The sequence below is a fragment of the Physeter macrocephalus genome, chromosome 18, assembly GCF_002837175.3.
Source record: "Physeter macrocephalus isolate SW-GA chromosome 18, ASM283717v5, whole genome shotgun sequence".
Taxonomy (NCBI): domain Eukaryota; kingdom Metazoa; phylum Chordata; class Mammalia; order Artiodactyla; family Physeteridae; genus Physeter; species Physeter macrocephalus.
This window is the reverse complement of record NC_041231.1, coordinates 70,249,239-70,271,660: the sequence shown is the minus strand read 5'-3', so window position 1 is coordinate 70,271,660 and position 22,422 is coordinate 70,249,239. Positions and strand designations below refer to the sequence as shown.

General features: G+C 49.7%; 1 protein-coding gene across 2 annotated transcripts; it reads right to left on the bottom strand.

Annotated features, from left to right (window-relative positions):
* Positions 1 to 524: 524 nt before the first annotated feature.
* DEF6 (DEF6 guanine nucleotide exchange factor) lies at positions 525 to 22,136 on the bottom strand. Of its 2 annotated transcripts, XM_007109919.1 has the most exons (11): positions 22,007 to 22,136; positions 11,226 to 11,366; positions 10,391 to 10,576; positions 8,171 to 8,407; positions 7,935 to 8,081; positions 4,376 to 4,484; positions 3,889 to 4,187; positions 2,665 to 2,831; positions 2,344 to 2,542; positions 1,303 to 1,393; positions 525 to 1,098 (listed from the first exon to the last, which is right to left on the bottom strand). In XM_007109919.1, the coding sequence occupies exons 1-11, from the start codon at positions 22,100 to 22,102 to the stop codon at positions 875 to 877; spliced, it is 1,896 nt and encodes a 631-aa protein (XP_007109981.1). In that variant the 5' UTR covers positions 22,103 to 22,136; the 3' UTR covers positions 525 to 874. The 2 variants fall into 2 exon arrangements, with proteins under 2 accessions (XP_007109981.1, XP_054935871.1); XM_055079896.1 differs by lacking the exon at positions 10,391 to 10,576 and having other exon boundaries at positions 22,007 to 22,126.
* Positions 22,137 to 22,422: the final 286 nt, after the last annotated feature.

Genomic DNA, 22,422 nt, shown 5'->3' with positions numbered 1-22,422 from the left:
AGGGGGATGGCAGGGAGGGAGCAAGTCATCCTAGATTCCCAGATCTCTGTCTTAGGTAACAAGGTAGGTAAGTCAGACAATATGGGAAGAGAAGCAAGTTTGAAATGCTTTGGGCAAGTTACCTGACTTCTCTGAGCCTCAATTTCCGCACATGTAAAATGAGAATAATATCCACCTCTCAGTGTTGCCACGAGAATTAAATAAACTGGGAAATTGCAAGGCATAGAATATGCATTCAACAAACACTTTGGGGTGATACCAATAATAGTGCTTGCTCACGTGCTGAACACTTAATCCTCAGAACAACCCTGTAAGGTAGGTACTACACGATCCCTATTTTGCCAACATGGGAACTGAAGCACAGAGAGGTGAAGAAACTTGACCAAAGTCACCCAGCTGGAAAGTGGCAGCGTGTACTTTCCTAGCCACTGCATTATACCTTACTCTTTCTGGGACATATAACTGGACTTGAGGGAAGAAGAGAGAAAATGGTAGAAGAGACAGACTATAGACCTGATGCATAATTTATCCCAAGAGCTGATTTTATTTGGAAATGTGCCTCCACAACTTGGTGGCAGTCTGGGGACAGATGGCCCCTGGCTTGCTTGTTGACTCTCTTTCCCAGTCTAGGGCATAGAGTCCTTGGGGTCAAGTTCTCAAGGATCAACACCCCTGACAGCCTCAGTGGTCTGGGGCCTGGGGCTGGCGCAAAAAAATGAACCAGGTTCCATTCTGGACTGTTTCATGGTTGGAGGGCCTGGGCCCTTGGCACAAGGGCTGTAGCTCCTTCTTCTGCAGGGGCTGGTGTTACCCACAGGCCAGCTGTGGCCAGGTCCTAGTAGGCATGAAGTTGGGGGAAAGAGGCTAGCAGAGGTTAGTTTTCTGGTGCTGGGTCCACTTTATCTTCCTGAGGGGCGGAAGCTGAGATGGGCACCTCTTCCTCACAATTGAGGGACGTCTGCTGCTCACTGATGCTGGGTGAGGGGGTCTTGTTGTCGTGGGATCCCCGGTGAGTCAGGCGTTTTAGGGAGGAGTCACGGCGGGCGAGTAGAGGGGCCTGGAAGCCTGTGAAGGAGCTGCTGGTGGTGGGACGCTTGTCTGGCAGAAAAAAAGGCGGGTATGAGGAAGGAGCAAGGTGCATGCAAAGGGGAGAAGTTGAGGGGCCTTGTCTCAGCCCTTGGGGGAGAGGAGAACCCACTGACCTGCAGTCCTGTGCTGGCTCTGTAGATCTGGGGGTATCCCTTCCACCCTCCCTTCTCCCTCTCCGCTCCAGGAAAAGCTCCAGGGTCTAACCCTTCTCACCTCCAGGTTCAATTGGATGCATAAGCCGGTTCATCTGGACATTCCAGTGTTTCACGTTCGTGCTGGCCTGGCGCAACTTCCGCTGTGCAGCCTGTGGGGGCAGGACCGGGGAGGAGTGGGTCAGAGCCACCCTCCATGACAGAGTCTTGACCTTTTCAGGTTCACACACCCCTTAGGATCTGACAAAGGCTATTGATCATCTTCCCAGAAAAACGCATGTATGTTCATAAAGAGTTATGTATATGAATAGAGTTGGCATCCAATTTCAGGGGACTCACAGGCCCTCAAAAGGTCAGAAATAATCACAGTTTCCACATATTAAGCAGCTAAGATGTACTAATATCTTATTTAACTTCCAGAGCAGAAGTTAACAACAAACAAATTCAAAAGAGGTTAAGTGCCTTGCCCAGGGACATACACGGAGCTCTGAACCACTGCATTACACCACCTTCCCAAGACCTAATGCAAAAACCTCTGCTCCAGTGTTCACCCAGCCATTAGCAGCGGTTGTGGGGTGGGGAATCATAGAGGAACTTTCCCTTTCTTTGATACTTATTTCTATGTTTGAATTTTTTACAATGACCATGTAGGCCAAGACAGCAACAGAAAATAATCAATATTAATAAAAACAAAACATCAAAAGTTTAAAAGAAAGTCTTCTTCTATGGAGATTCAGGCTCCAAAGAGTGGAGCCAAAGTACAGGGATAGCAAAGTAGGGGCTGGAAGAGTAGGAGGAAAAATTTTTGCCCAGATTAATAACAATGATAAAAGTCATAGCTAAGGTTTCTTCAGTGCTTACTACATACTTAGTTTCACGTGTTATCTCATTTAATCTTCATAGCAATGCTATTACCAGTCCCTTTTCTCAGATAAGGGACTTGGAACTCAGAGAGGTTAGGCAACTTGTCAGAGGTCACACAGCCAGGCAATGATGGAGCCTGAGGGATAGAGCTTGAGGGAAGGTTCCAGAGCCTGTGCGTTAACGCGCGCTCACCCTTGTTCACCTGGCAGCCTCCAACCTGCTCCACCCCAGGCCTCACCTCCACGTCCTCGTCGGCTCTCTGCCGGTTCTGTCGCACCTCCTCCAACTGCTGCTGGGCCTGCTGCAGGGAGCGGCTCTGCAGGGCCATCTCCTGCTGCAGTTCCTGCTTCTCCTGCTGTGCCCGCTCAATATAGCGCTCCTGTTTCTCCTTCAGCTGCAGCAGCTGCTTCAACTTCTCCTCCTCCTCCTCCAGCAGTCTGCCAGGCATCCACTGTGTCACCTCCAGAGCCAAGGCACCTCGCAGGTGCTCGGCAAATGGGGTGGGGGGCGGGTGTTGGGAAGTCAGGGAGGGGAAGCAGAAGGGGCCCCTCAGCTCTACCTGGTCTGGGCTAGGCGCACGGCCTCCTCGTCCTGCCGAGCTTTCACCTCCAGTTGCAGGGCCTCCTGAAGCCTCTGCTGCATCTCCTCCAGCTCCTCGATGCGCTGCCGCTGCCGGGCAGCCTCCTCCTTCTTCAGCTCCATCTCAGCCTGCATGGAGGCCCTTGCCTGCTCGGGAAATGGAGCCAGGTCAATAGGGGCATGGGGGAGAGAGGCAGCAAGTATGCTGCTCCTTTCCCCAGGGCTTTGCTAGGCCAGCCCAACTACTTATCTCTGGTTGAGGGTCTGGGGAGTTCCTTCATGTCAGCGTTTCCTGATCTGATCTCCTCTGCAAGCCTGACTAACTCAGATAATGATCAGTGAACTACATGAGGGAAAGGGGCTCAAGTCATCCCCTTTTTAGCACCAGCCTTAATAGTTATTATTATACATTATAATATAACGTTTTATAATTATAATTAGGGTAGTGCTTGGAAGGGAATGACAATAATTATAATTGTTATAACAATTATAACTCAAACTGTTTCCTTAGTTGATCCACCTTTCCATACCTCTATAAGCCAAGTTCTATTGGCATGAACATGTCACAGGTAATTGAGGCACAGAAAGGCTGAGGAACTTGCCTGGGATCACAGGGTTCCTAAGAGGCAGAGCTGGGATTGAATCCAGTGTCTGACTCCAGATCTAGATCTCTTAAATCCTAAATCTAATTGCCTCTACACGCTTAGTCCGCCTCCACATTCATCCTGCCTTCCTCCCATCCTGCATTCCCCAAACTGGTTTCATTATAAACTCAGATCAAGTCTAATCCAACCTAGTCCAGCCTTGGTCCAAACTCATCCCCAATCACACCGTCTTTAGCAGCTCATCTGTCCAAGTCCCGCCCCCAGCCGAGGTTTCTGAGCCAGGTCCCACTCTACACCTAGCACTCAGGTCCGACCCTCCCATTTCGTAGGCTCAGGCCCCGCCCCCTGCCGTCTCTCCTCTCAAGCCATCCCTCGGCCAGGTTCCTATCCCACAGGCCCCGTCCCATACCCATCCTTGAAACCTACAGGCTCTGTCCCCCAAATCCCTCAAGACAAGCCCCGCCTCCACTTGCATCCCTCAATGCGTGGCTACGCCCTCGACCAAGGCTCCGCCCCAGGCCCCGCCCCCAGTGCTCAGCTCCCAGGCCTGACCGCACCACGCCCCTCAGCCCACCGCCTCCTGGGCTGTGCGGCCCCACCTGCTCAGCCTCGCGCAGTTGGCCCTCGAGCGCCTGTTGCAGCTCGCGGTGCTGGCTGCGGCGCCGCTCCTCCTCCTCCTGCAGCAGGCGCTCGGCCTGCCGCTGCGCCTCCTGCAGCAGCTCCAGCTCCTGCAGCTTCCGCTCCTTCTCCTCCTGTAGCTGCTGCAGCCGCAGCATCTCCTCCTCCTTGGCCGCCCGGCGCCGCTCCCGCTGCTCCCGCTGCTCGCGCCGCTTCTGCTTCAGGTCCTTGTGCAGCGACATCTTCCCCTCGGCCTGCAGCCGGATCGCCGTCTGGATGGCTGCAGAGGGAGCGGGAGGGGCTGGCCGGGGGCAGGGCAGCCTCGAGGTGACCCACCGCCAGAAAGGGGCCTTAGGAGTTGCCCGTGTCCAGTGCCCAGCCTCCCGCTGGGCAAAATGCTGTCACCCCCTTTTCACAGATGAGGCGACTGAGGCCCAGCCAGGTCCAGGCCACCCAGCGAGCACTCACCAGCCGTCCATTCCTGGCGCTGGCGCGTGTCTGAGGCGCTCATCTCGTACGTGCGGGAGGCAGTCTTCACACAGAACATGCAGCGCTTCCCTTCTCGGTCGGGCAGCACCTGAGAGAGGGTGGACGGCCCCAGACAGGCTGGCTTCACTGGAGTCAGGGCCACACCTGCCCCAGGGGGGCTGCAGCTCCAGCCCCTACCCCCGCTGGCTGACCATCCTCCCCGGGCACCCCTCCCACTCTGACAGGAGCCTGAGTGGCCCGGTTTGAAGGTTAGTTATGGGGATACTTGTGTGCCCACAGCTCTGCATCCTTTGCTCTTTGAAGGTGGGACTGTTCTCTTGGTATCTCTCCATGGGGCCTAGCACAGAGGGATCACTCAGTGTTTATGCAGATCACGCTGGAACATCTCCCATGACAGGGTCCTCACTATCGAGACCGTTCATTTCCACAAAGCCCTGCCTGTTGAGAAAGTTCTCCATTCATTCATTCCACAGATAGTTTGTAGTGTCTACTGAGTGCCACTCATTGCTCTGGGCATTTGGGATACTGAGATGTGCCTAACAGACCAAATCCCTGCCTTCCCTAAGCTTACATTCTAGTGGAAAATAATAGCTACCACCTACTGAGCTTCACGTGTTCTAGAGTCTGTACCAGGCATGGATTATTAGCTCCACTTTACAGAGAAAGAAACTGAGGCTCTAAGAGGTCCAGGAACTTGCCCAATTCACACTGCCTATTAGTGGTGGAGCTGGATTTCTGCCTAGATCTGTGCTGTTTCCACAATGACAGCTGTTTCCCTATGTGACAAAAATGGACAGAGCCTAGGATGACTATAATAATAACATTTTTTAATGTAAAATAACAAGTGTTGGTGAGACATTGGAACTTTCATACACTGCTGGTAAGAATGGAAGATGGTGCAGCCACTGTAGAAAAGTCTGGCTGTTCCTCAAAAATTAAACATAGAATTAATGTATGGTTCAACAACTCTACTCCTAGGTATGTACCCTGAGAAAAAATATATATCCATCCAGAAACTTGTACCTGGATGTTCATAATAGCATTATTCACAACAGCAAAAAGATGGAAACAACCCAATATCCATCAAAGAATGGATAAACAAAATGTGGTACATCCTGGGCTTCCCTGGTGGCGCAGTGGTTGAGAGTCCGCCTGCCGATGCAGGGGACACAGGTTCGTGCCCTAGTCTGGGAGGATCCCACGTGCCACAGAGTGGCTGGGTCCGTGAGCCATGGCTGCTGAGCCTGCGCGTCCAGAGCCTGTGCTCCGCAACAGGAGAGGCCACAACAGTGAGAGGCCCACGTACCGCAAAAAAAAAAAAAAAAAAAAAGTGGTACATCCTTACAATGGAATATTATTCAGCCATAAAAAGGAATGAAGTCCTGATTCATGCCACAACATGCTTGAGAACATTATGCTAAGTGAAAGAAGCCAAACATAAAAGGACAAATATTATATGATTCCACTTATATGAGGCACCTAGAACAGGCAAATTCATGGAGATAGAAAGCAGAATAGAGGTTACCAGGGGCTGGAGGGAAGGGCAGATGAGTTATTGCTTAATGGGTACAGAGTTTCTGTTTGGGATGATAAAAAAGTTTTGGAAATAGATAATTGGGATGGTTACATGTGAATGTACTTAATGCTACTGAATTGTAACACAAAATGGTTAAAATGGCAAGTTTCATGTTATGTATATTTTTTCACTACAGTTTTTAAAATTGTTTTAAGCCTCTAAAATAATGGACAGAGTCAAGGGAGGAAAAGGGATGGGAAGGGAGAAAGAATAGGGAGGTATAGAGTTGCCAAAGGGAATGGAATTTGGGTGAAGGAGAAAGAACTTCAAAGAGGATTTTTAGAAAGTTTTGCTGGGTAGAGTGAGACAGAAGCCATCTCCTCTGAAATCTTTAGCAAAGTCCACATTATTCACCAATGACTTTAGTATTTGATTTGCAGTTTGGTTTTTTTAAAAAAAGTGCTGTTATATAGAATCTAAAAAAGACAAAACAAATGAACAAACATAACAAAACATAAACAGAGTTATAGATACAGAGAACAAACAGGTGTGTTTGCCAGAGGGTAGGGGGCGTAGTGAGAGGAAGGAAAAAGTTGAGGAAGATTAAGAGGTACAAATTTCCAGTTGCAAAATAAGTGAGTCATGGGTGTAAAATGAATAGTGTGGGGAATATAGTCAATAACTATGATTACATAGTTATCTTTGTATGGTGACCTATCATAACTAGACCTATTGTGGAGGTCAGTTTGAAATATATAGAAATACCGAACCATTACGTTGTGTAACGGGAACTAACATAGTATTGCAGGTCAATTATGCTTCAAAAACAAACAAATCCACAGAAAAAGAGATCAGATTTGTGGTTACCAGAGGTGGGGAGGGAGGTTGTTGCGGGGATGGGGGGAAGGTAAATGGATGAAGGTCATCAAAAGGTACAAACTTCCAGGGCTTCCCTGGTGGCACAGTGGTTAAGAATCTGCCTGCCAATGCAGGGGACATGGGTTTGAGCCCTGGTCCAGGAAGATCCCGCATGCCGCAGAGCAACTAAGCCCATGCGCCACAACTACTGAGCCTGCACTCTAGAGCCTGTGAGCCACAACTACTGAGCCCGTGTGCCACAACTACTGAAGTCCACACGCCCTAGAGCCCGTGCTCCACAAGAGAAGCCACTGCAACGAGAAGCCCGCGCACCACAACGAAGAGTAGCCCCCGCTTGCCGCAACTAGAGAAGGCCTGCGCGCAGCAATGAAGGCACAATGCAGCCAAAAAATAAATAAAATAAATTTAAAAAAAAGAAAAAAGGTACAAACTTCCAGATATAAGAAATATAAGTACTAGGGATGTAATGTACAACATGATAAATTAAATTAACACTGCTGTATGTTATATAGGAAAGTTGCTGAGAGAGTAAATCCTAAGAGTTCTCATCACAAGATAATTTTTTTCTATTTAATTTTGTATCTATATGAGATGAGGGATGTTCACTAAACTTATGTGCTTATCACTTTATGATGTATATAACTCAAATCATTATGCTGTACACCTTAAGCTTATACAGTGCTGTATGTCAATTATAGCTCAATAAAAATGGAAGAAAAAATAAAGTGTGTTACTTTTCTAAAAGAAAAAAAAAATTGCTGCCATGGCTGAGAAACCTTGATGTACCCAGGTATGCAACTGACCCTTGAACAATGCAGGAGTTAGGGGTGCCAAACCTCTGCCCAGTCAAAAATCCACATATAACTTTAAAGTCAGCCCTCAGTATCCTGGTTCCACATCTGAGAATTCAACCAACTGCTGATGGCACTGTACTCCTGAATGTATTTATTGAAAAAAATTCACATGTAAGTTCCAACTTGTGCTGTTCAAGGGTCAGCTGTATTTGGGCTGCACTCATCTAAGGGGGAATTTGTCACTGTGGCTTTTCCCATTTACCCTCCTCCTGACCCCCTTGCCTTCACACTGCACTGGAGCCCCTCTGAGCCTTGAGATGTGCTCTACCCCCTCAACTGTCCCCCTCACCTCCACACAGCACTGCGCATCCAGTAGGATTGTACCCCTTTTCTCCTTGCACTCTTCACTCCCGAAATAGCAGAGGCAGCTGGGCTGCAGCTGGAACCAGCGTTCTGCCCAGTTCCTCCTCAGGTGCCCTCGCTTCCACAGGTAGCCCTGCCAGCCAGAGCAAAGTCAGAGGCATCACTGGTGCCCCCCGCTTCACCCTCCTCTGGGTCCTCCCCCAGTTCCCAGCCTGGCCTGACCTGCTTCAGGACGTCCTGGATGAGTTCCTGGTAGACCTCATGGATGGCCATGCTGAGGGTGTCTCGCCCCACGCCTCGCAGACAGCGGCCTGAGTTGAAGAGCTCCAGGAACTGCCAGACGCTGAGCCCGCTGGTGCTCTGGGCTGCCTGGGCCTCCTGGGCCAGCAGCTCCTCCAGCTCACCCAAGCCCACCTCCAAGCTCATGCTGCTGAGCACCTTCTTCAGCAGGTATTCCACCTGGAGGTGGGGAGGGAAGGCTTGGTGGCTGCAGCAGGCTGTGGCGCTGGTGCGAACACCAGGGGGCGCTCCCATCAGGCGCCCGGGGCCTGGGCAGAAGTGACCAGGGACAGGACGGGGCGTAGGGTCAGAGGACAAAACAACTAAATGCTGGAGGACACCTGAGTAGAGATTTAGGAGGGGATCCTAGAGCCCCAACTTCAATTCAGGCATCCCCTCCCCAAGCTCCAGTCCCACTCCTTCCTGCCTTGAATTAAGGGCAGAGTGAGGTGGGAGCTGAGGGGGCCAGGAGCCAGGCCGAGACAGCAAGTCATAGAAAATGTCAACAGGGGAACAAGGGCCCTCTCATCCAATATCCTCACTTTGCAGATGACAAAACTGAGGCTCAAAGGGGGAAGTGGGGCTTCCCTGGTGGCGCAGTGGTTGAGAGTCTGCCTGCCAATGCAGGGGACACGGGTTCGAGCCCTGGTCTGGGAGGATCCCACATGCCGCGGAGCAACTAAGCCCGTGAGCCACAACTACTGAGCCTGCGCGTCTGGAGCCTGTGCTCTGCAACAAGAGAGGCCGCAATAGTGAGAGGCCCGCGCACCGCGATGAAGAGTGGCCCCCACTCACCGCAACTGGAGAAAGCCCTTGTGCAGAAACGAAGACCCAAAACAGCCAAAAATAAAAATAAATAAATAAAAAATGATAATAAAAAATAAAGGAATTCCTTTAAAAAAAAAAGGGGGCGGGGAGTGACTTGTTCTGAATCATACAGCAAGTTGGTAGCAGCCAGAACTCAATTCAGATCCGCATCCCATGAGTCCTTATTCCAAGCCCCAAGCCCCAACCTTAGGGATCCTTCCCCTATGGGAGGGCAAGCGGACTGGAGGTGGAGTAAGCAGAGCAGGGACAGGAAACCTGTTACAGAGGAACAGGAAGTGGTGGTTGGGGTACCTCCTGCTTCAGTTTGTTCACACTGCATGTTGATCACAGTAGCAAGCAGCTTTCTGACCTCTGAGAGGCCACCTCGTCCTGACTGGCAGGAGTCTGACAAAGATGCCCAGCCAGCCAGGTGTCTGTATAGATAGACACATGTCCCTCAACTGCCCCAACAGCTTCTTGGGAAACTCTCTCCAGGACTTTCACTCTGGGGGCTACTGGGTCTCTGCTGGGAGTGGGGAGGGGCACCCCTCACTCTTCCCACAAACAGAGGCAAGGGCACGAATCTGAGCCCAGTTAGATGTGCCAGGACTTCTTGTAAATACGGTGGATCTCTCCCCCACGTACCCTACTCTAAAGACCTAAATTCGCCCTGGTATCTTCGCAACCACCAAAAGGGTTAAAGGGCCAGGAGAAGGCTGAACGGACAGGGGAGAGAGGAGGGAGAGTAGAGGGAGGGTGACTGGAAAAGGGGTGGCATCTGCCCTGGCTTCACCCATGAGTTAAGGAGGCAGAGGCTGGATTCTAGGCCTCTACTCCCAGGATGCCTTCTCTGGGGCCCTGAGCTGAGTCTGCCCTGGCTCTCCCCTATATTGTAGAAGATAGGAAGAGAAAATCTGAAACCAGGGGCAGACTTGGTTGCCCACTTGGAGTAACTGGAGAGATGTCCCAGGAAGGTCTCTATTCCCCTAATAATAGCATCCTTCTCAGATTGCCACAGTGCCTAAAATCCTGCCATTTGATTTTAAATGTTCTCATTTTAAAATGCCCAGTAATGTATCAGGCATTCACACCTCTGTGTAAATAGAATTTGCAGATCATTTTCCTACTGTGAGGGCTAGCAGAGCCTTGAAGGAAGTATAGTTTTTGACCTCCTGGGAGAAGGCATAATGGTTCTGATATGGACACTTCTAAGCATCTGGAGACAGATGGGTGTGAACAGGTCCCAGGGTGGGGAGATAAAGAAGAAAGGCGATGTGGGAAAGTACAGAAGCAATTTGGCCTCCTTCATGGTTCTGCTAAGGTCTGTCCCCGAGTGATAAAGTCCCTGGGGCTTACCTCATCAGGAACCATGATCAGAGGGTACTTGTCCTCTGACAGGAAGTTGAAGAGGCACCAGAGGCGGAAGGCATCCTGATTGGAGAGCATACTGTTCCCGTTGCTATCCACCCGATAGTTCTTCTTGGCCGTGAGGGTCCAGCACAGCTCATCAAAGTGCTCCTTAACGAAAGCCCCCTCCTCCACCTGCCACCAGGCCGGCAAGTCAGCTGAGAAGGCTGCCCCGTCCCTGCTCTACCACCCAACTAGGCTCCAGCTGGCTTCTTAGGGTCATCTATTCCCCTGCTCCCCACCCTGCCATGTTGGGGCTCTAACTTGAGGAATCCCTGAGCTGATGATCAGGTAACTAGCTGACCAACCAGCCTGACCCCAGCCCCCAGCCCTGCTACCGCCACCACTCCCTCACAACCACTGCCCCCAAGTCCCCTGCACACAGAGAAACCCAGGTCCCTCAGCCCAGGGAGAAAGAAGGGGAAGCCCAGGAGAGGGTGGACAGTCAAGGAGAACCTGAGAAGACAGCGACAGCTGGGAGGTCAGCGGGGGCAGCACTTGGGGGAAATTGGAGAGCCTTTTGTAAAAGTTACAGCTGGAAGCTAGGCAGGGATGGGGTGGAAGGTCGTGGGAAAGGTGGAGGCTAGGATAGAGAGGAGGAAGCTTGAGAGTGAGTTAAGGGGAGCCAGGAGGGGGCAAGTGTCTGGGAGGTGAAGGATGGAGATGGGAAAGCAGGGATGGACAGAGGGGACAGAAATGGGGTTCATAGGGGGAGGAGTTGGGGTGGCAATGTATTAGGGTGCTGGTCAGGTTGGGAAGTGGGGAGAGGTTAGAGGGGCCCCACCTTGTCCAGGATGTACTTGTTGAGGTAGGGCATGTACCCCTGGCTGGACACAGGGCCATCGTCATCATCTCGGAAGTGCTCCTCCAGGGCCACAGGGTCGTGAGGGATGTGCAGGACGGTGTACAGGTTGTGGGACAGCACCTGAGACAGAGGGCAGTTTGCCTTCCTGAACCCCAACCAAAACTGGGCCAAAGGGCAGCTCTCACCTCCCCACTTGTCCCCACCCCCATCCTGGCTGAGTCTTCTGCATACATTATTCAATTCAATCATAACTAAAGCTTCTGTATATATAGACACAATGGAATGTTATTCAGTCATTAAAAAAGGAATGAAATCTTGCCATTTGCGACAACACGGATGGACCTTGAGGGCATTATGCTAAGTGAAATAAGTCTGATAGAGAAAGACAAATACCATACGATCTCACTTATATGTAGAATTTTTTAAAAAGGGAAAAAAAGGTGTTCACAGATACAGAGAACAGACTGTTGCAAGAGGTGTGGAGTGGGGAGGTGAAATGTGTGAAGGTGCTCAAAAGGTACAAACTTCAGGTAAGTCATGAGGGGACTTCCCTGGTGGTCCAGGGGTTAAGACTCTGAGCTCCCAATGAAGGGGGCACGGGTTCCATCCCTGGTCAGGGAACTAGATCCCGCATGCTGCAACTAAAAGAGCCTGCGTGCCGCAACTAAAGATCTTGCATGCCACAACGAAAATCCCGCGTGCAGCAACTAAGACCCGGCGCAGCTAAATAAATAAATACAATAAATAAATATTTTTTTAAAAAGTCCTGGGGGGATATAATATATAGCACGGTAACTATAATTAACAATATCGTATTGCATATTTGAAAGTAGCTAAGAGAGTAGGTCTTAAAAATTCTCATCACAAGAAAAAAAATTTTGTGTAACCATGTATGGTGACAGATGTTAACTAGACTCACTGTGGTGATCATTTCACAATATATATATAAACATAGGATCATTACGTTGTAAACCTGAAATTAAAATGTACATTATACCTCAATAAAATCCAAAAAACTAAAACTTGTACACTTGTTATGTACCAAGCACTGTGCTCAGCACTTTACATATACTTCACTTAACCCACATAACAAGTGTTTATATCCTCATTTCACAGATGAAAAAAAACCCTAGGCTCTGAGACATTAAGTAACTCACCCAACGGCACAGGGCTGGCAGAGCTGGGATTCAAACCAAGGCAGCCATGCTCTTTGCCACTTCGTCAGGCAGGTATGTGCCCTTTCTGCAGACAAGGACACCGAGGCTCAACAGACTCAATAACTTGCCCAAGGACCCACACTGAGCAAGAGACTAGGATTCAAATCCAGCTCTGCAGATCTCAAAGCTCAAGGGCAGAAGCCTGACATCTACCATCAAAGACTCAGGCTGCAGTGTGCCTAGAGTCCAGTGTGTCTGCTCCAGGAAGGGCATGTGCAGTTCCAGTCACTGCCCTTCTAAAGATGGAAGGGAGCTGGAGAGGGAGCAAAGAAGGGGCATGAAAAATGGTCTGTGGGATGTGGAGGACAAGGCTAAAAGGGATGGTGGCCATGACAGTACAGAGGGGAAATGGGTTGGTTAACAAACCCATGATATTAGAACAAAGAGGTTGAAGCTTGAACAAGGAGATCAGGAAAACAATAAAATTGTCTTGGGGTAATTCTGTTATAGCACTTATCACAGACAGTGTGAATGATTAAAAATTGTCACCTACTATGTGCCAGCCACTGTATGAGGTGCTTTCTATACCCCACATCTAATCTCTGCAACCGTGATACACAGACATTATTATCTCTGTTTTTCAGATGAAGATGCTGAGGCTTGGAGAGGTTAAGAGTAAGTGGCAGAGTTGAGGTTGCAACTGGTTGTTCCCGGCTCTGAAGGCTGTTTCCCCATTAAAATATTGACCCTGGGGCTTCCCTGGTGGTGCAGTGGTTAAGAATCCGCCTGCCAATGCAGGGGACACGGGTTCGAGCCCTGGTCCAGGAAGATCCCACATGCCGTGGAGCAACTAAGCCCATGAGCCACAACTACTGAGTCTGTGTTCTAGAGCCCACGAGCCACAACTACTGAAGCTCACACACCTAGAGCCCGTGCTCCACAACAAGAGAAGCCACCGCAATGCGACGCCCGCGCACTGCAACAAAGAGTAGCCCCCGCTCGCCACAACTACAGAAAGCCCGCACGCAGCAATGAAGACCCAATGCAGCCAAAAATAAATAAATAAATGTATAACCAAAAAAAAAAAAAAATATATATATATATATATATATATAGACCCTGAGCCTCATTCTCCAACTATATATGAACTCTGGAGGCAGGGTCTCTGTTCATCTTTCTGTCTCACAGCACCTATGTCCTCTTCTGCACACCAAAGGCAGTCAAAATGCTGTATTTAAGGGCTGCTTCCACCACCAGCAGTCCACCTTGGAATCAGTTCCTCTGAGGCAGAAGCTGGCAACATCCTAGAGATGGCGTGTATACCAAGTCTTCATTTCTTTATTCTCTTTTGTGAGAGGAGGGGGAGAAGGGTTTGAGACTTCTTCCCAATGTCCTCCTGGGCCTCGGGTTCAACTCAGCCAAGTGGGAAGTTGGGGGGCCCAGCAAGGGGATTGGTGTTTCTCTTTTCCCTCCTTTCCCTCTGGACAGCCATCTCTGATTCCCCACCTCAACCCTCATTCCCATGATCTTCAAATTATCTCATGTGCCATCTTTGGTTTTGCCTACTCTTGTTCTAAAGGACATCTGAAGTTTCTTCCTGATGAACTCTGCCCCCCTTCCTTATTTTGGTAATGGAGGCTTGATTTTCCTTTGAGAAGTAACTCTCCCCCTTTTTCAATATCTGTGGTATTGGCCATTTGCACCCCTACCCAACCTGGCTGCAGGGGTGGGCACACTGGAGTCGTGGTGTTTGGTTCAAGGATGCACATGACCAAATCTAGGCCAATGAGAATCAGCCCTGGGATTTTTGCTTCCTCTAGTGGAGAAGAAGTGTACTCTTTCCCATGGGTATACATGGAAAGAGTTAAGCTGTTAGAAGATAGATATAGCTGACATTTTTGTCCCTGTGTGGGAAGTACCTGCTTAAGAATAAAGCTATCAGTGAAAAAAAGCAGAGTCAAGGTATAAAGAGTCATCATTTGAGGACCTAGGTCCAGCCATGCCTGAAGCCAATACTATACTTGAAGTTTTGTTGGTTATGTGAGCCAATCTATAACATCTCCTTTAAGTTATTTGAGTTTGGTTTCTACCACCTATATCCAGAGAAGACATGATTAATACATCTGTGGTCATAGGATACCAATCCACACTCTAAGAGGTGCCACCACTCCATGCTTAGCACTTAAAATCCAGGGTGACCAACACAAGAGAAATACCCACTTCTGAAGAGGTAGGTGTTATTCTAAGAGTTTCACATATTTCTACCTGTTGCCTCCTGGCCTCTTTTCAAATTACCCATTTCTTTATCTTTCTTCAAGTCTCCTAAAGCACCTCTTTGAGGAAGCTTCCTGCATAGCCCAGCCAAATGGCTACACTCCAGTGAAGCATGCGGGGGGACATGGAAGGCCAGGAACCTTCACTTTCTAGTTATGAGGACTTGGATAAACTTCTTCACCCCCTGAGCCTCAGTATCATTGTCAGTAAAACAGGGGATAATACCCACCACGCAAGGGGCCATGAGAATGGAGTGAGATATATAGAGAGAGAGAGTGAGAGAGTTAGCTCTGCACAGAACAAATGTAAGTTCCCTTCTCATGTAGAAAGTGCAATTTTTTACCTAACAAATTAGCAAAGATGCAAAAGACTGACACTATCAAGTATTGAGGAGGTTGTGGAGAAATGGGGACTCAAATGCCCCACTGTTGAGATGTGAATTGGTGTCTTTCTGGAGGGCAAGACTGTATCAAACATAAAATTGGGCATGACCCCAGCATTTTTAATCATCTAACCTATAGATGCTCAAGAGAACAGTTAGCTGTACAAGAATGCTCACTGAAGCATAGTTTAGAATAAAAGGCATTGGGAAATTCCCTGGCAGTCCAGTGGTTGGGGCTCTGCGCTTCCACTGCGGGGGGCACAGGCTGATTCCTGGTCCCGGAACTAAGATCTCGCAAGCCGCGGCATGGTGAAAGGAAGGAAGGAAGGAAGGGAGGAAGGGAGGGAGGGAAGGAAGGAGAAAGAAAGGAAGAAAGGAAGGAAGGAAGGGAGGGAGGGAGGAAGAAAGGAAGAAAGGAAGGAAGGAAGGAAGACGGAGACCCAGAGGCAGAGAAGGTATTGGAGGAGGGAGGGGAGGGAGGGAGGGAGGGAGGAAGAAAGGAAGGAAGGAAGGGAGGGAGGGAGGAAGAAAGGAAGAGAGAAAGAAAGGAAGGAAAGAAGAAAGGAAGGAAGGTAGGAAGGAAGAAAGGAAGGAAGGAATGTAAGAAGGAAGAAAGAAAAAAGAAAGAAAGAAAGAAAGGGAGAATAAATGAGGTATTGGAGACAGCCCAAGGCTCCTTCAAGAGGCGACAGGTACACCAAGTCATGGACCTGTGTGTGGTTGAAAATTTTACTTCTGCCACATGTGTGCTTATGGGCAAGTGATTTAACTTCTCCAAGACCTTAGTCTCCTCTTCTTTGAGGAAAATAAGGCGCCTGCTCCACAGGATGTTTTAGAACGAAGAGCTTAGCACAGCACTGGGTACATAGTGCAATAATAGAAATTGCTTGATAAAAGTTGTGAGCTATTTTTATTATTATATTTGTATGAACAGACATGGAAAGATATGCATATTATACTAGCAGGTGGAAAAAAGCAAGCTGTAGAATGAAATATTTGTAAAATAATATGCGTGCAAAGATTATGCTGAACCATATTAAACTATTTTAGTAGGTCAAAACAATCAAACATCAGCAATTTCATATAGTTCAACCTAATAAGTTTATTTGTACATAGAAAAAATTTAGAAGACTCAGCAAACTGTTAACAGCTATCACCCTACCACTCTTCCCCAGGGAGGGGAGGAAATTTCACCTTCTTTAACACTATTTTTGTCTTTCAATTTTTTTAACCAGTAAAACATGTTTTACTTTTCTAGTAAATTTCAACTTCTTTAAAATTATATTATTCCTAACCAGGAGCATATATTGTTTCCATGACAAAATTTTTAAACTATAGAGATAAAAAACAAAGGGTGCCATTAACCACTGTTATTAATGTACCCTGCTATTACATTGCTCTGTAATAATGTTCTTTTGCTATTCCCTGTTGGTGTGAGCATTTCTGGGTGTTCTACATTCCTTGAGGGCAGCAAGGACGCTAATCTCAACCCTGACTCCAGAGCTCAACACAATGTCCCCCACATTGTGTTAATCATGTTTTTGACTAACTCCTCAAGTCTAACTTAAATGCTGCAGTGGTTTCCCAAGGTTCTCAGAGTAAAATCTCAGAGTCTTTCCAGAGATTTTACTCTGTACCTTCTCTGACCTCATCCCTCTTGCTCACTTCTCTCCAGCCCCCTCTGGCCCCTTTGACATTCCTCAAACACACCAGGCACACTCTTGCCTCAGGGCCTTGGCAGTTGATATTCCTTCAACCTGAAACATTCTTCGCCCAGGTCACGGCATGGCTCACACCCTCTCCTCCTTCTGATCTTTACTTAGATGTCACCTTCTCAGGGAGGGCTTCTCTGACCACCTAATTTAAATCTGTAATCCTATCCCCTCTACCCCTCACAGTAAGGATAGGGATATCTTCTGCTTTATTTTCCTCCATGTCATGTATCACGCACTTTTACTTATTTTGTTTAGCATCTGTGTTCTCTGACTAGAACGTTAGCAACACAAGTGTGCGGTTTTTTGTCTGTTTTATTCACTGCTTTATCACTGGATCTGGCATATAATGGATACTCAATAAATATCTACTGAATGAACCTAAGTGCTTCAAGGGGAGAAGTAGGAAAAATACAAAAGTCAGATGGACATGGACTGAATCTCTCTGAGCATATGAACCTCGCTGGGGCTCAGTTTTCACATTTCTAAAAATGGAGTTCAAGGAGATGATGTATAAATCCCCTCCCACCCCAGGATAGAACCTGCCACCCAGCAGCACACAGTTATCTGAGCTGTTCCTCTCTTTGGTTCATTGGCCCACACTGTCCTCTAAGACCTTCCTCACCTGTACCTTTTGCCAGGGGAATCTGAGGAGACGAGGGCAGAGGGGCTCCGACCCTGTTAGCCATCAGGTGTCAGGACAAAGAGGAATTAAAGGCTCCAGACACTCTCCCCAGAGAGCTCAGCTGACTTCAGACTGCCAGGCTTCCTGTGCCTGGGTGTGGGTAAGGGCCGGGGGTGGGGAGAGAGTGTGACCAGAGGAAGGTCATGCTGGAAAGGAAATGGCAAGAGTGGAGGCTGGCTTGCGGAACTCACCTGCTGATTTCAATCAGTCCTTAGCCCTGGAGGCAGGGCTCTCATTATCCTCCTTTTACAGGGGAGGAAACCAAGGCTCAGAGAGGTGGAGTGTCCTCTAGGTCAAACTCTGATTCTAAAGCCCTACGCTAGATCTCTGCTACATTGGCTCAGGTTAAGCATCCGAATCACCTGGGGAGCTGGTTGAAACTGAAATCTGCTGGGGCCCGCCCAGACCTACTGACTCAGAGTTTCCCGGGGTGGGGTCCAGGTGTCTGTAGTTTTCACAAGCTGCCATTTGGGCTGCCTCAGAGAGGATTCTCTGTCTCCCCCACCCACCCAAGCAGCCCCTGACCTCTGGGTTGGCAGCAATTGACCTTTGAGAGGCTTCATTTATTCACTGTTTCCTCTGGAGGCATGTGGGGGTGTGGTTCTCCCCTGGGGGCTTGGGAGTTCCCTAAAAGCTCTGGTGCAGCGATGCGATGGGCACCAGGCCCATGGTCCTGTGGTTTGCAGACTTCAGGAGTAGACGCAGATACAGAGGGTTTGGGAATCCATAAAAGTACCAAGCACTAACTGCAAAAAGAATGACTAATTTCCTTCTCCTAGATGGCCTATAGTCTTTCTTCCTCCCTCCCTCCCTCCCTCCCCCCTCTCTCCCTCCCTTCCTTCCTTCCCTTCCTCCCTTCCTTTCTTTTCTTTTTCTTTTCTTTCTTTCTTTCTTTCCTTTCTTTTTCTTTCTTTCTCTCTCTCTTTCTCTCTTTTTTACATGGCCTATAGTCTTTAAATGTATCTAGGTGCTAAGTGATTCTTTTAAAATATATAGATCCTTTTTAAGAGTCACTGAATGTATTTTTCTCAACCATTGAGGTACTAAAGCAAAACTATTATGAGGGAGTAGCACCAGGAATTTTAGAAGGTGGGAATCTCTGGATTAGCTGTGTGCCTGCTGAGAGCGAGAAGGGGCTTGGAGGGGTTGGCTGTCAGCATCAAAGGAAAGACAGAGGCTCAGAAAAGGGAGAGGAGAGGCTGAATCAAGGATCAATTTCACCTGCTTGAGGTACTTTGTTAAAATATATTTTCGGAGCCTAGCCAGAGAGCTTGGTGATCCCCAGTTCAGCCCTCAGGCTTTACAGATGAGAAACCAGAGGTTCAGAGATGGGCAGTGACTTGCCTAAGGTCACCCTACTGGGGAGCAATATAGGCCTCAGCTTATACAGCTCTGAGTCAAGTGCTCTGCACATCATTGAATCATCCTCCCCTTCCTCCACACTCTAGACTGAGGAGACCAACAGCAGACAGGGGTCAGGGCAAAGCTGAAGACCCCACTCATCAGATTCCTGGACTGGAGTTGTTCTTAACTTCTCTACTGAGGAGAAGGTTGTTGTACCTCTCCAGAGGAGACACAGCCCGAAGCTCAGAGGCTCTTGGTGGGCAAGAGACCCTCCCTGGGCCCCAGGACTGCCCTGAGTGCCCATGACAGGCTCAGGAGCCTGGGAGACCTGACAGAGCCAAGTAGGGAAGGCCCTAGTTCACCCTCCCTGCCTTCCCCCTGCTCCTGCCGGTCAAGGGGAAGTGGTAAGCCTCCTAGGATCCTCACTGAGACACACTGCTCCAACCACACGCCCAATCTCAGGCCCTTCACCCCAGCCCTGGCCGTCAGGGAGTGAGGCAGCCAAATTCTTAGCTGATCATCCATGAAGCCTAAAACCAAAGCTGCTCCCAGAGGGAAGATGGTATGGCCATTAGGAAACCCATCATTCCCAAGGCTCCCCTCCCTGCAGCCCTCTGTCAGGATGGGAACTCACTCCTAAAGCTCTTTAAAGAGGGAGATTCTGTGGACCCTGCAAAAGCTCACAGTCCTGAGAAACTTTGTGTTCAACCTAAATCAGTTCTGGGCAGAAGTGCCATTCTTATTGATCTATTTTTATATTTCTCAACCCACCTGGACAAAGGCTATTATACTTTCTCGAAGAATTCAGAGAAGAAAACTCATCTCATCTCTCCCCCAAGCCTTCTCTTCTTCAGAGAAAACAATCCTGACTCCTTGGGGTACTTCTCAGAGGACTTGCTGTTCCTCCTCCTCCTTCTGGCCTCATCACGGCTTTGCCCAGGACAGCCGCTGGCAGCCTTTCTACCAACACATCAGGGGAGAAGTTGTGACTGTTGCAGACAGACATAGCCTGCTCTGGGCTGGTGCAGGTCTCCTGCCTCTTCCCAACTGAGGACGCCAAGGCCAGAGACAGTTTTAGCAAGGACAGGCTAACCCCAAGATCTCTTCCCTTCTCACCAAGTCTTTCAGTGGAAGGAGTGTGCCCCGCGGGTCTGTCTCTCTCATCCGCTTCTTCCTCTGACTTCTGGCCACTTCTCTATTGCTCTTTTGCCTTTACGGCATCCCCACCCCCAACACTATCACTACTTCCTCCCATTCCAGTATCTAGCACTACGGGCTTGAGGGAGAATTGCCTTCCTTATCTTCCTCTCCTATGACATGGGCCCTGCCATTTCTGCCCCACCGGCCGCCGGGCCTGAGGCTCCCACTGCTATAGCTCAGATTCCCAGAGTGGACAAGTTTTCTGTCGAGTGGGTTGAAATCTACCATTGATCCTATGGGACCACAGAGGCTGCTGGCAGTGGCCTCAATGTGAGCTGCAACGTGGTACAAAGACAGCAGATGGTTCAAGAATGCAAGCTCCCCAGGCGATCTTCCTTGCAAATACTCAACCTGTGGGGGGTGGGGAACAGGCATCCACCCAGGTAGAGGTCAAGACAGAGGCTCAAACTAAGAAGGCTTACTGCCTGATTGGCCCAGGAAACTGAGAGCCACGGAGTGCTGTATCTTCCATGTATGAGAGGCTTAGAGAGCCTGGAGGTGTCACAGGGCCACAGGTAATGGAGTGGTAGAAAATGGAACCTTGGAGACAACAAACCATGGAGGTTGGGATTGTTCCTGAAAGATATTAAAGGGGCAGAGTGGGAGGTGGATGTAGGACATGGAGTTTCCACAAGGATGGATTTTGGATCATCTGCTTTTCCTCTATCTATACTGAAGACCTCACTAGATTACATAACCTGCAATAAGACAATTTAAGTAGAACATAAGGAAGAACCTGTCTGTTGGGAGATTCTCTCAGATGATCAAAAGTGGTAGTTGACTCTCCTTCCTGGGGGAAGCCAAGAATCATTTACTGGATGCTCACAAGTCTGGCTAAGGGGTCGATTATGGGATAGGACCAGTTTGGGACGTCCAAGTTCAAAAGTAGGGGGATGGAATAGGGGTGGGGTACAATGCCTAACCTGTCCCATCCCGTCTCTCCCAGGTTTCCAGGCACCTCCTAGCTCGATCAATTAGAATGGAGGTTTCCTTGAGACTGCACTCCTCCTCTGTGGGGGATGGGTGGCAGGGGAGATGCCAGGATACTATGGCCTAGCCTCATGCCAGGCACATAGCTGGTGCTCAGTAAATATTTGTAGAGTGAACGAATGAACCCCTAAGGCAGATCTCAGAGGGCTGACGCCCACCTTGCTCCTGACTCCCCGCGTTCCCTGGCTCCAATGGCCCAGGGCCTTGTTTCTTCCCCACTAACTAGGGTGAAGGCAGCACTAATGCAGGGCTACAGGAAAGAAGGAAATAAACTTTTCGGCCCCCCAGGAATTATCTAGGACCAAGCATGAATTTCAGGGCAATCACTGATGGGGCTCTTCCTGGGCTCAGATTCCACCCCTTCCCTACTTGAGTTCTCAAGGTCTAAGGTAAGTTTCCCATCCTGGCCTGTAGGTGTGAGGGGGGTGGTGAGCCAGGCAGCAGTATAATGGGGTCTTCAGTCCTTGCCCCTTCCCACTTCTGTCCCACCTGGGAGGCAAGGTCCAGAGGAGCTGCTCTCCTGCGAAGGATGACTGAGCTGGCCTGGTTTGGGACTGCCAGAGGCTCTTGAACCCTCTCTCTCAGCTCCGAGAGGAAGTGACTGACAAGTACTAGCTAACTGTCTCTCTTCAAAGCCAGGAGGAAGCGGCAGGAAGGAGTAGGGTGTGTGCCCAAGCTTGACTCTGGGGAGACGTGTGCTCATCACATGGAGTCTGGGATGTAGCTTGGCCCGTGGCCCTCAGAACCCCATGATGGCACCTCTACTCTCCGGAGAGTTGGGCGCCAGGGCTCTGGGCGACGGCCCTGCACACACCTCACTGGGGCCTCTGGACAGGGGGCAGCAGCATCCACTAGGCCATGTTGCCCCAGTTCCCCAGCACGGGCCCTCCCACCCCTCCTGGGTCCCTGGCTAGCTGGGTGCCCCAGGAGGAGCACAGGGTTCAAGCCTAGCTTCAGGCAGCAGGGGCTGATGAGACGTGCCTGCCGGCCTCCCCTGCGCCCCGGGTGCCCCTCACCTTGAGCTGGGACTTGGAGACCTTGCCGCTCTTCTCCACGTCCAGCGCGGTGAAAGCGTACCAGACGGACTTAAGCAGCTCCTTGCGCAGGGCCATGGCTGAGGCGCCCGCCCGGCCCAGGGGCGGCTCTGACACCAAGATCCGGTTTCAGGAAATGCAAACGGCTGCAGAGACCGCAGAAGGGCCACGGTGCGGAGCAACAGCTCCACCTGCCTGCTCTCGCGGGCTACCCACACTGGCAGGACCCAGCCTGTTGCTCTTGCAGTGCTCGGCGGCACCACTCCCCGCATGGGAACTGGGGACCGAGCCCTGGGGAGCTAGAGCCCCAACTCTGATCAGCCTGGTTCCCTGGGTGTGAGGCCCTTTAGAGGCCTCCTCAGCCCCAGAGGCTCCTGGAGCCTTCTGGGCTCCCAGAG

Excerpts from the sequence above, each read along its gene's own strand:
- DEF6 (XM_007109919.1), bottom strand. The coding sequence starts at position 22,102 with ATGGCCCTGCGCAAGGAGCTGCTTAAGTCCGTCTGGTACGCTTTCACC. Across the intron at positions 2,543-2,664 it reads GTGCGCCTAGCCCAGACCAG|ACTGCTGGAGGAGGAGGAGG; the intron begins GTAGAGCTGAGG and ends GATGCCTGGCAG. Across the intron at positions 1,099-1,302 it reads GCATCCAATTGAACCTGGAG|ACAAGCGTCCCACCACCAGC; the intron begins GTGAGAAGGGTT and ends TTTTTCTGCCAG.